General features: G+C 38.1%; 1 protein-coding gene across 1 annotated transcript; it reads left to right on the top strand.

Moving 5' to 3' along the window:
• The first annotated feature begins 4,555 nt into the window (after nucleotides 1-4,555).
• pom121 (POM121 transmembrane nucleoporin) lies at nucleotides 4,556-14,079 on the top strand. Its single transcript, XM_026220041.1, has 13 exons — nucleotides 4,556-5,229; nucleotides 6,172-6,381; nucleotides 6,538-6,702; nucleotides 6,854-6,934; nucleotides 7,035-7,209; nucleotides 7,387-7,478; nucleotides 7,720-7,799; nucleotides 7,959-8,083; nucleotides 8,168-8,267; nucleotides 8,356-8,745; nucleotides 9,062-10,459; nucleotides 11,524-11,625; nucleotides 11,724-14,079. Exons 1-13 carry the CDS (start codon nucleotides 4,571-4,573, stop codon nucleotides 11,816-11,818), a joined length of 3,672 nt encoding a protein of 1,223 aa, XP_026075826.1. The 5' UTR covers nucleotides 4,556-4,570; the 3' UTR covers nucleotides 11,819-14,079.
• The last annotated feature ends 115 nt before the right edge of the window (nucleotides 14,080-14,194 follow it).

Here is a 14,194-nt window from a genome sequence, read left to right as displayed (position 1 = left end):
AAAGGCCTATACATACAATTTAAATTAAACATTTCTTTTACATTGAAATTGTCATTATATAACTAAATGTACTATGATACTGTAGTTAGAGGCAGTAAAGCAAATACTACCATGAAGATTAAATACTTTGCAATATTATTATCACTGTTTTCACTCCTTTTTTGCAACAGAGACAAGACAATGTGGTATGTTTACATTATGGTAATGAAGTGTGGGGTTCATTTAAAGCAGTAGCTAATTGTGGGATAGGCTGGAGGTCGTCCTTTATGCCTCTCTCGACCCCTCCTCAAAGCTGCTTGCCTTAATTAGCCACATGATGTATACAAGCTTCTTGCTGGCCAAACCCACTGTTTCTAAAAATAAATGCGATATCCAGAGTGAGTGAGTGTCTCTCTGTTTAATAGATAGAAAGAGAGAGACAGAGATAAATGAGAGACACAGCTCCTCTGTAAAGCAAATATACATTCAAACCCAAAGCAAACCACCAAATAGAGCAATACTCTAAGATTACATTACATTATAAATATATATATATATATAGAGAGAGAGAGAGAGAGAGAGAGAGAGTCATGCATTTTAAATGTAAAAATATATCCTCAACACTTTTCTAACGTTGATTCATATGATAAAATGTTTCCAATAAGAGTATTGAGATACTGTAATCTCTGCACAGATTTCAGATTATATATGTTTATTCACCCACTGTCCTCATCTCTGCACAACCAACATGTGTGCATGTGTGTGATGCTGTGTGTGCTATATCTGACCTGTGTACAAACACAGTTCAGTGTTTCCTGCTGCAGTATGATCAAGCCTCTCTGCTATAGATAAAGAGATCACCAGTGAATTTGCCTGTGAATCTCGTTGACTATTTATGCAAATTTAAAAAGAACTGTTACACAATGAATAAGAAGCTGTTTGAAATTTTAATGGAATGGATTATTCCATTTTCTCAATATTTGTTCAATACAGCGAATGACAAAAACGCCCTCTTTTAAACAGTTCAGACCATTTCATACTACAATTTTGAGATAATGCAAAAGTGTCAACATGGGAACACTGTATAAAATCTAAACCTGGCTGTGACCCTTTTATTGTCAGTTGGCATGTGTTTTATTAGTGGGGATACATACAGGGCTCCCAAATAATGCTTTTGGACACTTGCTTGGTCATTTATTTTAATGAAAGATTGCACATTTCAAGCAAAACTTATCACAAATGGAATTACTGATCAAATTTTGAAAAAAAATTATTTGGACACTTTGTGGCCTTCAGATGTTAGTGTAACATCTCAAAGAGAGAGAGAGCTAACAATATAAAGTAATATATAGTTATTGATTGTTTTGTGTATTATATTTATTATGTTTTACATCATAAATATATACATTAGAAACATTACATAAATATATAATTTATAAATGTTTTGAATAATAGATCATATATATATTTTTATTTATTTATTTATTTAAACAACATATTATTTTATATCATCATTTATTGTTCTATATATTTTATCCTTATCATTATTTAAGATGGGGAAAAACACATTTGAGTTGTCATATTTGATTTTATATATATATATATATATATATATATATATATATATATATATATATATATATATATATATATATATATATATATATATATATATATATATATATATTTCTATTTATCAGAATAAAATGCATGAAGCAATGCATTCGCATTATTTCTATTATAATATAAATAAATATAGATATTATAAAATATCATTATTTATTCAATCACATTATAAATAAGGTCAAGAGAGTATTGAAAGTCAGCCAAGCCAGGTTAAAACCATTAGACAAACAGAAGGTCTGCACCATCTGCACTGATTAAAACACTTTTAAAATGTTGGAGCAGCTGGGATACCACTGTGCTGCTTATCCAAATGCTAAGCTGATATCATCAACAGGCCACCTGCGGCGCAGACATTACCCATGCACTTTTTAATCTACCATAGCAACAAGGTGCCAAACGTCGAGAAAGGACATTGTAAATGAAGATGCTGCCAGGTACATCACATTTCCAGGCCGTCTGAGAGAATCTAATCAGGATTTTTAAACACATTTGGAGTTTAGATAGTAAAATGTGTGGGTTTGTTACTATTTAAACATATAAGTTGTTTAAGAATCTCATACTCATGTTAAAGATAAACATTAAATAGGCATTGTCTAAAGTGGAAAAGTTAATGTTACTACTCTTTCAAAAAGTAGGTAAAATAGTGCAGTGATGTTATTGAAGATAACTATGCAATGATATTTACATGACACTCCAGGGTAAAAGAATATCATTGTATTTCTATGGTACATGTCCAAAAATTTTACATTTTGTGGTGAACGGAACATACCCAACACACTGTGGTTAGCACACATTAGCTCATCTCATTCAGTTTAACTGCACCACAGTCTGAAGTGCCATTCATTAATGCATTAAACTGTGAATGTCTGAGGAAATGTTTCGTTTATATGTTTAACTGAATTTGTTAATGCAACCAATTATCCCATTGAATTGAATGGTTTAGTTTACAGTGAAATTGTCAAGTTTTACAACACAATATGTGTAAGCTTCCAACGTGTCAACTTTTTTAAATCATGATTATTATTATTATTCATGTTTTTCTATACTTGCACTGTTCTAGCTTGTACTATTCTGGTTGATGTTTAAAACTTTGGATTGCTAGATCTTCTCATGTTGTTGCTGCCTTAAGGTGACTCGCTTGAGTATTTGTGAGTCGTTTTAGATTAAAGCGTCTGCTAAACTAATAAATGTAGACATAAAATGTAGCCATGTGTACTGAGGTTGTAGGCTTACATGTATTTTGATCGGTTTGCGCCATCTAGTAGTCATTAAAGAAGATTAAATTCAAGTGTACTGGTCTGGAAGAGGTCTGTCACCTGAGGTCTCTCTCTGTGTGTGTAAGTTTGAATGATAAAAAATAAAATAACTGTAGGCTAATATTTTGTGTGTGTGTGTGTGTGTGTGGGTGGGTGTGTATGTATATATATATATATGAAGAGTTCAGATGCAAAAACCTCTAAATGCCATCTGAAATTTTCATCTAAAATTAGGATTTTTATCAAGCTCCTATGCTTAGGTTGAGTCATTTTACTTCAATGGCAATGTGCAGGTCCTTTTCCAGGCTATTAAAGTGAAATAACTGAACATAAATATAGGAGCCTGAAAAAATTCCTAATTTTAGATGCAAATTTCAGATGGCATTTAGAGGTTTTTGCATCTGGACTCTTCATATATATATATATATATATGTGTGTATGTGTGTGTGTGTGTGTGTGTGTGTGTGTTTTCAAATGTAGTTTATTCCTGTGAAGGGAAGCTGAATTCTCGGCAGCATTACTTTACTCTTCAGTGTCATGATGCTACAGAATTAATTCTGATATGCTGATTTGATGCTCAATATATCTTCTTCTTCTTTTTTTGTAATTCATATTATCAGGGGTGAAAATGGTGACTAAAAACAAACTATAATACAGTGAGTATTAGTCTTTGTATATGTAGATATGTAATATAAACAGAAATGTGTTGTTTTACATTACAACACAAGTGTGTGGTAAAACACTGTAATCAAGCTAATATTTTTTTATTGTAAGAGAAAAAAAGAGCAACAACAAACAGCACTGCATTAAGCCTTAAGAAACTTATTATTCTTACTGTTATCAATGAGTTTAAGAGATTTATGAATAAGCCAAATCTCAGCAAGAAAGACACAAAATCTAGGTAAACTCTTGAGAAATGTTGTTTTTGTGAATAACAAATTTACAATGCAAAACAAAAGAATTAACAAGATTGATAGCATGGTCATTGCCAGAGAAATATATATTTCGGTGAACATTTTAAAATTATATTTAAGAAAAGAAGACAAATGTCACTATCACAAATAGATTTAACCTGATTGCAATGATGGAATACATGAAGTTAAGATTCTTCCTCAATTTTGCAGAATACAAATTAGAGAGAAGCAATTTGGCAATTGGCTGGATAGACATTATGCAGAATGTACCTCAAATATTATTAGAAGTACAATTTTTTCAGGGAGTAACCATGCTTTCTTCCAATGATAGCCTACTATCAAATAAATTGATCCAGAAAAGTGTATGTATAGGGTATGTTAAATAATGTAACACTCTCTTTATATGTTTGCTGTTAAAAACTTTTATCAAGAAGACAAACTCCATTCAATAAAAGTTTGGGCAAAATAGTTTTCTCATTAAAGCAAAGGTATGTTTTAAATAAATGCACATAACTTAGAGACAAGTTTTGATGACATATTAAAAGATCTACCCGTCAAAGAAAGACTAAACAAAGTCATAAATTATCCGTACTTCAGTATAGTACCATACGTTTTAAATAAATCCCAAACAAGAACAATATCACTGTCATACTACTTGTCAATAAATAAATATTGTCCATGGATCAAAATATTCGAATTATTCCAAATAATTTCTTTGTAGGGAGAAAAATTGTGCACATAACACGATTTGCAAGAAAGTTAAGCCTGTTGATGAAATTAGATCGATCTAATAGTATGAACGCGTGCAGTCACGAACATGACGAACATCATCGAGACGTAAACAACGTGCGCGGACGCGGGGAATTATGGGATATCTTCCCTCAGCGGCGCGGTGCCGCCATGTCTCCTGAAGATAAACGGCGGCTAATCGTTTTGTCCGCTGTGGTGTTCTCTTTATTTCTACTTTTACTCGTTTTGAGCTACATACCAGCTTATTTGTACATACTTTTTATCTGTGTGGTGTCTTATGTCGTTTATTTTCACAAAGCGGAGGAGTTGCAGCTCTTCGAGAGATTAGGCCTCAATCCTCGCCGTGGACTGAGCGTCCCGTCGGCTCTGCTGCGCTGGTTACCGGGCAGGACTTTGAGCAGAGTCCCGGCCGCCGGAAGAAACAAGATACGTAAAAGTGATGCTAGAAATTCCTTCGCGTCACCCATCGATAGACACTTTGCGGGCTCGTATTATAGAAGAGACCACACGCTCAGTGAGTCGGTCTTCAGCCCTCGGGATATACTCATGGGAAGTTACCTCGTCAAGACCGAAGAAAGCCCCTCTGCAGCGGTGAGGCCCGCTGGAGGATCGGGTGCTTTCATGCACCACAGAGATCAGCTCCGGGAGAGACTCGCCCGACCAAATTATGCCGTGCACACTCCTAACAGAAGACTGTCATTCGGGTAAACACAAAATGCTGTCTTGTCACTTTATGCCTGCATTCTCTATTTAAGCTCACGTCTTTTAATTGGGATGCATCAGAGATCCGAGTGTTTACGCTCTAATATAACACATCTGGCGTCTATCATTGATAGTGGTTGTACACGTTTGGCTTTCTCGGTTGTTCTACGTACGTTGTCCCAGTTTTCCCTCCATGATTTGAAAAATGTGGGAGTTCCTGGAGCTGGTCAGGCGCACTGCGCCTCCAACACCAGTTTGGACGCTTGACACTACACGTGTAGGGTTGCAGAAAGCTTTCCACATAACCTAAAACTGCATTTTGACAGCTTTGTTGTCGCATTTGTATCGTGAATGTATTATGTTGGCTAATACTTGAAATTGGAAATTTTCTGAATTCAAGTGATGACAAATTTGAATTATAAAATCGTTCTAATTTATTGATTTGGTGGGCCATTCACTTTTTTTTTTTATTAATGTTGAGAAATGTTTTTGTTGCTTTAATATTTTTGTGGGGAATAAAAATGCAGGATTTTTTTTTTTTTTGTAGAACGCTTAAAAGAACTGAATTTATTTTAAATAGCCATATGTTGTAACATAAATGAACTTTTATTGCATCCTTAATAAAAGTAACGTTATTACTTAAAAAAAAAAATACATTTTCAAATCACCGTTTCCACAAACATATTACTGAGCAGATAAAGTTATTTCAAAATTGATAGTATTTTTTTTTAGCACTAAATCAGTTTTGTAAAAATTAAATTACATTTGTTATATCTTACAATTTTGCTACTTAAACTTAATTTTTAATCCAATAAATGAGTATAACAAACCTCTTTTAAAAACATAAAATCATTAGTAAGGCAATTTAATTTTTTATGAGGGTGTTTACATTTTTGACGACAGATCTAACCTGCACTAACCTGTTGATGTTTCAATGTCATCAGGGACCCTGTGGGCACTTCAAGTCGGTTCACCATCACCCCCCAAAGACATTACCCCCTTCAGCAGACGGGAACATCTCCCATCGGAGTGATGCCACCTGCAAAATGGGATGGATTCTGTAAGAAGAACGTTCTCACCCAACGCAATTCACCTACTGTTCAAAGTCCAGTAACGGTGAAGATCGCCAGACCGGACCCCACACGATCATCATTGTGAGTCGCTGCAAATTCTGTAAAGTGGTTTAAATGCACCAGCATTAAAATAGGGTTATTTCTGTCCTAAAACCTTGTCTTTAGCTGCCACAGTTTTTTTTTTTTTTTTTTTTTTTTTAATGCCTTGCTCATATGTCAACACTACACTGTTTCTAGCTTCAATCACCTGAACTCTCCTGGAGCGGTCAAATCCCCAGGTATTGGAGCTCAGGCAGACCCCTGCTCCAGAGAGGCTGTTCTGAGTGTGCTGCGAGAGAGCAGGAAGAGGGAGGTTGATGAGGAGGACAGGAGTGCTTCCTCTGGGCAGAAGAGCAAAAGGAGGTATGTAATGGACAAAACGTGACCAAATGAAAGCCATCACACAATCTTGTCCTCTTTAAGTTAGTTAGGTTGTAACTTTCCTTATGTACAATTTAGAAGATTTGCTGTGGGTTATTGTATTTTCACCAAATAATTGTCTTGGTCTCATCAGGCGACACGACAGCAGTGGAAGTTCTCAGTCAGCTTTTGAGCCACTTCTTTCAAATGGAGCTCCATCTCAGCTGGTGCCAAAGTAGGAGATTGTACACCTTCCATTGTAGTATCTGCCTCTACATCTGTTAAACGTTGAGTTTCATCACATTATCTCTTATTATGTTTCCTCTTCTCCTTAGACCTGGCAATCTGAAGAGAGGGATGAACTCCTCTCTCAATGAAGAGTCCATAATGAAGCGTTCCCGCACTTCCTCCATCAGCTCTGTAAGTGGTGCTCCTGTTCCCAGTGGGGTGCCTGGATCTGTCCGCAATCCCATTCGCAGTTCCTACAGCTCTTCACAGGGTTATCCACAGGTATTTCATTTGACTGTTTTCTTATAGAGAGGATATAAAGATTTAGAAAATGAGGGAATGCAATGATAAATTATTAAAATTGGTAGCTAGTGAACATATTGATTGTTAGTTTAAAAATTTTTTGTACTGTTGTGTTTTGTATTCTTTTGCTCAATTCCTTACATTTTGTATTTCCAGAGAAGAACAGCATCCAGTCTCAGTCTTTCTCCTTTCACAAGCCCTGGAGGATCTCGGTGTCAGACTCCAGAGCGAGCTGCCAAGAAAGCAAGGTAACCATCACTAACATTCACTATTGTTGGAAAGAAGTGTGTTTTCATCAAGGCTTTTAATATTTTTTATACTGTTATTGTAAAGAAAAAGAAAAAAAAGCAGGTTGAGTTATGTTGTGCTATGTAAACACCTGCAAAATGTCTGATCAAGGTCAGATGAGCACATAACTATTGATTATACAGGGTCCATTTAAGACATTCTCATGCAACTCGTGTTCCTAAACTGTGTTGTGTGCTGTAGGGAGGAAGATGCTACCTCACCAGGTTCTACATCCTTTATGAAAATGGATAAGGTGGCAACTGACCCTGTGCCTGCTACAAGTGAGGAAACATATTAGCTCGTTCATGTTTTTTGTTTTTTAGTTCAGTGTGACTTTACATAATATAGGATTGGTTAGTGGTATAAGTGCAAATTAAAGATTTAAAGCTTTTTACCAGCAATGCTACAAATATGTAATTTTAAGTTTTTGTTTGTACCAGCTAAACTTACTCCAAAATCTGAGGCACCTGTTGCAACATCGACATCAGACTCTGGAGGAAGCAGTTGCAAACGCAAGCGCAAAATCCAGCTGGTCACCACGAACAGAGGAGATCAGATTTCTTTGGTAAGTAACGAGGCTGCTGTTGATAAACATTTCTTCCAGACATTTGCAAAAAGAATTTTCATCAATGTCACATTGGGTCTGCAGCCACCACCTCCTGAACTTGGCTATACTATCACAGTGAAAGATCTAGATATGGAGAAGAAAGCAGCTCTCAGCCAGATACAAAAGGTCCTGGAGGAGCCTGGTATGTTGTCTTCACTCTCACATGGATTGGCTATAAACACAATGAAATTCTTTAATCTAATTCCATGTTATATCTTCTTTTTCTCCAGAGCCAGAGATCCCTCCTCCTGCTTCTGAACCCACCCCATCTCTGGCTCCCTCTTTAACCCTGTTCTCTCAGCCAGCACCAGCCTCTTCATCTGGGACTGCACCTGCTGTGAGCTCTGCTCCCTCTCTGATTTCTCTCTCCATACCTGTGTCTGAGAGCACACCAGCCATTACTTCAACTCCTGCTCCGACTATCGACCTCACCATCACTGCACCCAGTGCGGCTAGTTCTGCAAACCTGACTCTCACCACAGCCCCCTCTATCACTACCACCCCAGCTGCCCCAACTGCTGCTCCTTCAAGCATCTCAAACCCTCTGCTGGAGTCCCTGAGAAACATGAAGAATAATCCGCTTCTCAATGCTCCAACTCTAATGGGCACTACCACTGCAGGTTTGTTAAACCTTTACACTGTTTTTACAGATTTGGGGTGGTTGTTAATATTATTTAGGATTGTTTGTTGAATGGAAAGTTCAAAATGGCACATCCATCATCATTTTAATTTTTTTAAGTGTTATCTTTTAATAAAACTACTATTATTAATAATCTTAAAGATTCAAAACATTTGATCAGTATTTGTTTAAAATATATAATTTATTTTTTATAAATATTCTAGAAAGCTTTTTTAATACTAATATTGTATTTTTGGTACTGTGGTACACTTGATCTTGACCTTGTATGTCTTTGTCATTCTGTACAACTCCAACAGTGTCTGTGTCAAGATTTTCTACACCCGTTTCTACCACAAACTCGAGCAGCGGAGTTGTCAAATCTGAGTCAGGCCCTGCCGCTCTGCAGTCTTCATTCTCTGCCCCATCCTCCATATCATCACCTGCCTACAAGCCTGCCACCTCTATGCCCTCTGCCTTTGCTCAGATCTTGGCCCAACCTCTTCAACCCCCATCAAGCATGCCATCTCTGGGCGGAGGAGGCAGCCTGTTCAGTTTAATTAAACCTGTGGCCACTGCTGCATCTGAGCTTCCTAAATCTACAGTCACTGCACTTACAACCACAGTCGCATCAGTCAATAGCATTAGCAACCCCCTGTCATCTGGGTTTAAGCCCATTTTTGGTGCAGCAAGCACCACTCCTTCTTCCACAGCAGAGGTCAAACCCACTCAGCCAACTTTTAAGCCTTTATTTGGCACAGGAAGTGGCATTAATACCTTCGGGCAGACAGCCACACCAACAACATCAACCCCTGCTGCTTCGGTTTCACAGAACAGTGGGATGCTATTTGGTGGACTAACCAGTACCCGACCAGTGACAGTATCCGCATCATCTGCCGTCCCAATTACACAAACTCCTTCCCCGTCTCTCTTTGGAAGCTGGACTGCAACAGTCACGTCCGCTCCAGCCACAAACACCACATTCCAGTTTGGAGCCACATCAACCACAACGGCTGCACCTCCGCTGAGCACCAACACCACTAATGCTAGCAGCACCGCCCCTGCTTTTCAGTTCGGAGCAGCAAAGCCTACACCTGCCCCTGCCCCTGCCCCACAGGCCCAAAACACATTCACTTTTGGCCAGGTTTCGGGAAACCAGAACTCCACATCCACTCCGTTTGGTGGGTTTGGCATGACCAGCAGTGCCACCACTTCCTCAGAAACACCCACAACACAAACCACTTTCGGGAGCTCAACCTTCACTGCATCATCAACCTTCCCAGCATCCACACAGCAGACCCCTGCTGCTCCAAAGCCTTTCCCATTTGGGGCTGGCAGTGGAAGTAGTGGCACATCACCATTTCTGTTTGGAGCCGCTGCCAGCACAGCAGCACCTGCGTTTGGGACTAACAGTCAGCCTACGTTTGGTGGAGCTGGCTTCTCTTTCGGAAACACCACCACCGCTTCTGCAGCTCCCATCTTTGGTACCTCCACACAGTCTGTGGCCCCTCTCCCTGCCTCAGCTCCTACTTTCACTTTTGGTGGCGTGTCAGCAGACACTCAGAACCCTGTTCCGAGTACTCCTGCGCCTCCTGCCTCTGGAGGGTTTAATTTTGGGGCGTCACTCTCAGCAGCACCGTTTGGAACCCCTACACCTGCCGCTCAAACGCCAGGGTTTTCTTTTGGAGCCAACAACACCGATAACAAGCCTGCTTTTGGTAAGTCTTTTTTTTTATTATTGAGAAAGGTCAAAAGGTTGTATTTTACATTGAGAGATTGTAGTTGCTGGTGATACATGTATATGCTCTCACATATCAGTATTTACCGAAAAAAAAAATGGTATTAATTATGGTAAGAGAATATTCAGACTTCAGTTTTATGCAGCAAAATGCATCCACAACACCGTAAAGGTGATAAAACTGATAAGTTACATAATAGATATTTTGTTATCAAGTAACATGGTTATTTAAGTTTGGCTTGTATTTTATGCTCTCATATGTTTCTCATATGCAACAAAAATGACAGCGCTTATGGGTTGAACAACGCGGTTGTCGCAAGAGTGCGACTGCACACTAAATTTAGTCGCACAGGCAGAAAGAATGGTCTATCGCAGTCTGAAGCCCTGTGATGTTTCTACTATAGGCCTATCTCTGTCAGTCATTCTGATATTTAGTTAAAATTAGTACATTGACGGAGTGCTGTCTGTCACGGTCTTAATTCAGTTATTTTAAGGGGAAGTTGTGGCCTAGTGGTTAGAGAGTTTGAAGAGCGGGCTGAAAGACTGAGACGATGAGGTCTGGACTGAAACGTGGCACAGAACTCTGCGTTCTGATTCAGTTCTAGTGCATACTGGTTACTAGGTACCGGTGACATTGGCACCGGGTTTTGGTACCCAACCCTACTTAGATGCTGACATGGCAATACCAATAAATTACTATTAATAAAATGACTAAAATAAGATAAATAGAAATGATCATGGAAAACTATTTTATTAAATTCAAATTACTAAAATAAAAACTTAATGGAAAAAGTATGAAAATAAAAGCTAATTCAAAACCTTAAATACTACAATAGTGCATAAATAATTCTAAATGACACTTTACTTACAAAGATTCCACAACCATTTTCACTCAAAGTATTGCAGCATATTAGAACCGTGTGCAAGTGCTTAGTATCTTGTATTTAGTCTTGGTTAGCAGTAAGTGGATGAGTTATTTAATGATTTGCACTAAACCTAGTAAAGCGGTCATCTGACATTCTCGTTTGTTCGGTGTTGTCTTAGGAACATCAACTCCTGCTTTTGGCCAGGCATCTGCAGGAATGTCGATGCCATTTGGCAGCCCTGGAACCCCAGGATTTGGAGCAATGGGCGCCTCACCGTTTGGTAAAATACACAGTTTCTACTGGTTTTTAAAAATATTATATAATAGTTGTATCCAATTTTTTCCTTTTATATAAATATATATGTTTTAATCCCTTTAGGTTCTTCACCAGCCACCTTCTCTATCGGAACAGGCTCCAAATCCTCTGGGGCTCGTCGGTTACAAACACGCAGACCACACCCGAGGAAGAAGTAACATGGCTGATGCGAGTCCTGTCCCTTTCATTGTTGTCGTCTGGACTCTGCAACTACTCTTCTGGCTGTCCCACCTGCCCCAGAAACTGCTGCTGGTCCAAACACAACAAGGCTCTCAGTCAGACCTCATCTCTACAACCCTCCAGACTGTCAGGGCTGGTCAGGCGTGTAGGATCAAGGCTCATGGGGTGTTGAATTTAGAGTACCGGGCAGCCCCATCTCTGCGGTTGGTTGCGCCCACCGAGACTCATCACAACCTCGCTAATGGAGTCAGTAAATGTCTGATGAGGACGGCTGGTAAGGATGGCGAACAGGAGCAAATTCTACTTGAAAGAAAAAGAGACTTTCAAATCTGGACTCACATGTGAATTCAGTCCGGTCCTGTTGAAAGAAACTGATCTTATTTTTGACTCTTTTTGTTTGAGTAATCAAATGCGCTTTATTTTAGATCAAGTGAATACCCCTTTTTTCCCCCTTGCAAATTAGTGTAGATTTGTCATGCTTTTCCATTATGCTTAGCAGAATCTTAATTTTGTTAAGCCTTCAAAAAGTGAATATTTTACCCGTTTCATTTACAAAAAGTGTTTTGGTTTTCTTTCTTTTTTTGAGCTGCATAATAAACAATCCAAATTTACATTGCTTTTTCTGTAAGCAACGTTTATGTGTCTGTTTTCCTGCATTAGTTTATCATACGTTGGATGTATTCGTCTAAAACCAAAGCTGATTTTTAGTGCAACACACACACTTCTCTGTCACACCATGCCCGTTTTACTACCTCTCCATTTTAAAAGTGCATCTGTGTCCCAGCTGAGGTGTTTTACTGCAGTCTGCCTCATTTGTTGTACTGTTAATTATACTCTAATTAAAGTCAGCAATTAGCGCAAACATTTAGGTAAAACCATGATTTTATAGCTGTTGCATTTGCCATCAATGTGTATTTGACTGTCAGGCACTGGATGTAGCTCTCATTTTATCTTTTACCCATTCATGTGTGTGCCTTAGTGTGTTTTGCTTCTGGTTACGTATTATGGATGATGTCAGATTTGTACTCTGAGACATGGATGCCTGTTTTTTCATAATGCTTAAGAGGATTTAGATGATTTCAAAAGAAGATGATCTCAACTTCAATTATTTTTGATTAGTTACTAAAAAGTCAAATTTCAGTCTCTGTAAAAGTGCGTTCTTGCGTTTGAATATTCTTTGGAAATAAACATTTGACTGATTGATGAATTGAAATAAGTGCAAAAAATTACTCTAAAGTGCCCACAAAATGCATGAATTTCAGGAGCATAGAGGATGTGGCTTTGCTTTGCTGTTGGTTTAAAAATAATTCTGCTTATTCAGATTTGATTTAACCTTGAGTTTTTTTTCTTTCTTTCTTTCTCTTTTTAATGTGTATGTAAACCATTACTGAATTTTTGTATGAACCATTCCTGGCTTTGTAGGAATTTTATGGTTTGTGCATGCTTGTGATGTGTTTTAAAATACCAAGATATAGCAAATACTCAAGCTGCGATTGAAACCGCATGTCTTTAGAACGTTCCTGAATCAGCATCCGTTGGGAAATGCAGTCAAGGCATTATGTAGACCGCCGATACCTGCAGATTTTAAGTCTTAACATGTTCTCAGGTCTGTTAAGTGAAAGAGCTGTGTATGATGTGTTTTCAGTCAATATACAATGTTTTAGATCCACAAAACACTGGATTTAATTAGTACTCAAATGCACAAATATGGAAGCACAAAAATGACACTGACTTTTAGTTTTTTTTTGTACTCCCTTCATATTCTTTGACCTGAAAAATCTGAATTTGGGACAGCAAATGTTTTTACAATGATGTAGCCATCTCTGTCCACCCTTGCATGGCATTTCTCACTTCAGTCTTAATGAGATAATTTGGTTTGTAATTAATGACATTTTCAAAGTATACTCATGCCCAGACTGATGCAAGGAGGCATGAGCCCAGGCTTTCTGTTTATTAGAAAGCCATACCAAATACAAGCGAGTTGTGAAGACTGTTGAGAAGATGAGATGTATGTTGAGATGAGAGCTGAATTTCTCAAGCTGTGAATGTTTGAGAACAGTTGTACCTAGTTGTATGTTTTTCAGATGTTGCTGTTAGTGAATGCTCAGTTTGTGTGTAAACCATTCCCACTAACCCTCATAAAGCATGAATGGAGTTCTGAATGAAGCGGCACCGATTGTGTTGTCTGCTTAATGCTCTGATAATGACATGCTGGTTTCCAATAAAAATGTAAAGTTGACTTGCTGTGGATCTTAATTCTGCTCATCTAGCATTCAGTGCATGACAGACAACTCGCACATTTCTAAATAATGAATTTGACTTCTGGTTAAAACATATCATTCATCACAGTTCAA

Source organism: Carassius auratus, chromosome 35, assembly GCF_003368295.1.
Source record: "Carassius auratus strain Wakin chromosome 35, ASM336829v1, whole genome shotgun sequence".
Taxonomy (NCBI): domain Eukaryota; kingdom Metazoa; phylum Chordata; class Actinopteri; order Cypriniformes; family Cyprinidae; genus Carassius; species Carassius auratus.
The sequence above is the reverse complement of the archived record's forward strand: the minus strand, read 5'-3'. Positions and strand labels throughout refer to the sequence as shown.

Bases quoted from the DNA above. Each gene is read 5' to 3' on its own strand.
- pom121 (XM_026220041.1), top strand. From the start codon at position 4,571: ATGAACGCGTGCAGTCACGAACATGACGAACATCATCGAGACGTAAAC. The intron at 6,935-7,034 runs GTAGGAGATTGT...TCTTCTCCTTAG, and splicing joins CCATCTCAGCTGGTGCCAAA to ACCTGGCAATCTGAAGAGAG. The intron at 8,268-8,355 runs GTATGTTGTCTT...CTTTTTCTCCAG, and splicing joins AAAGGTCCTGGAGGAGCCTG to AGCCAGAGATCCCTCCTCCT.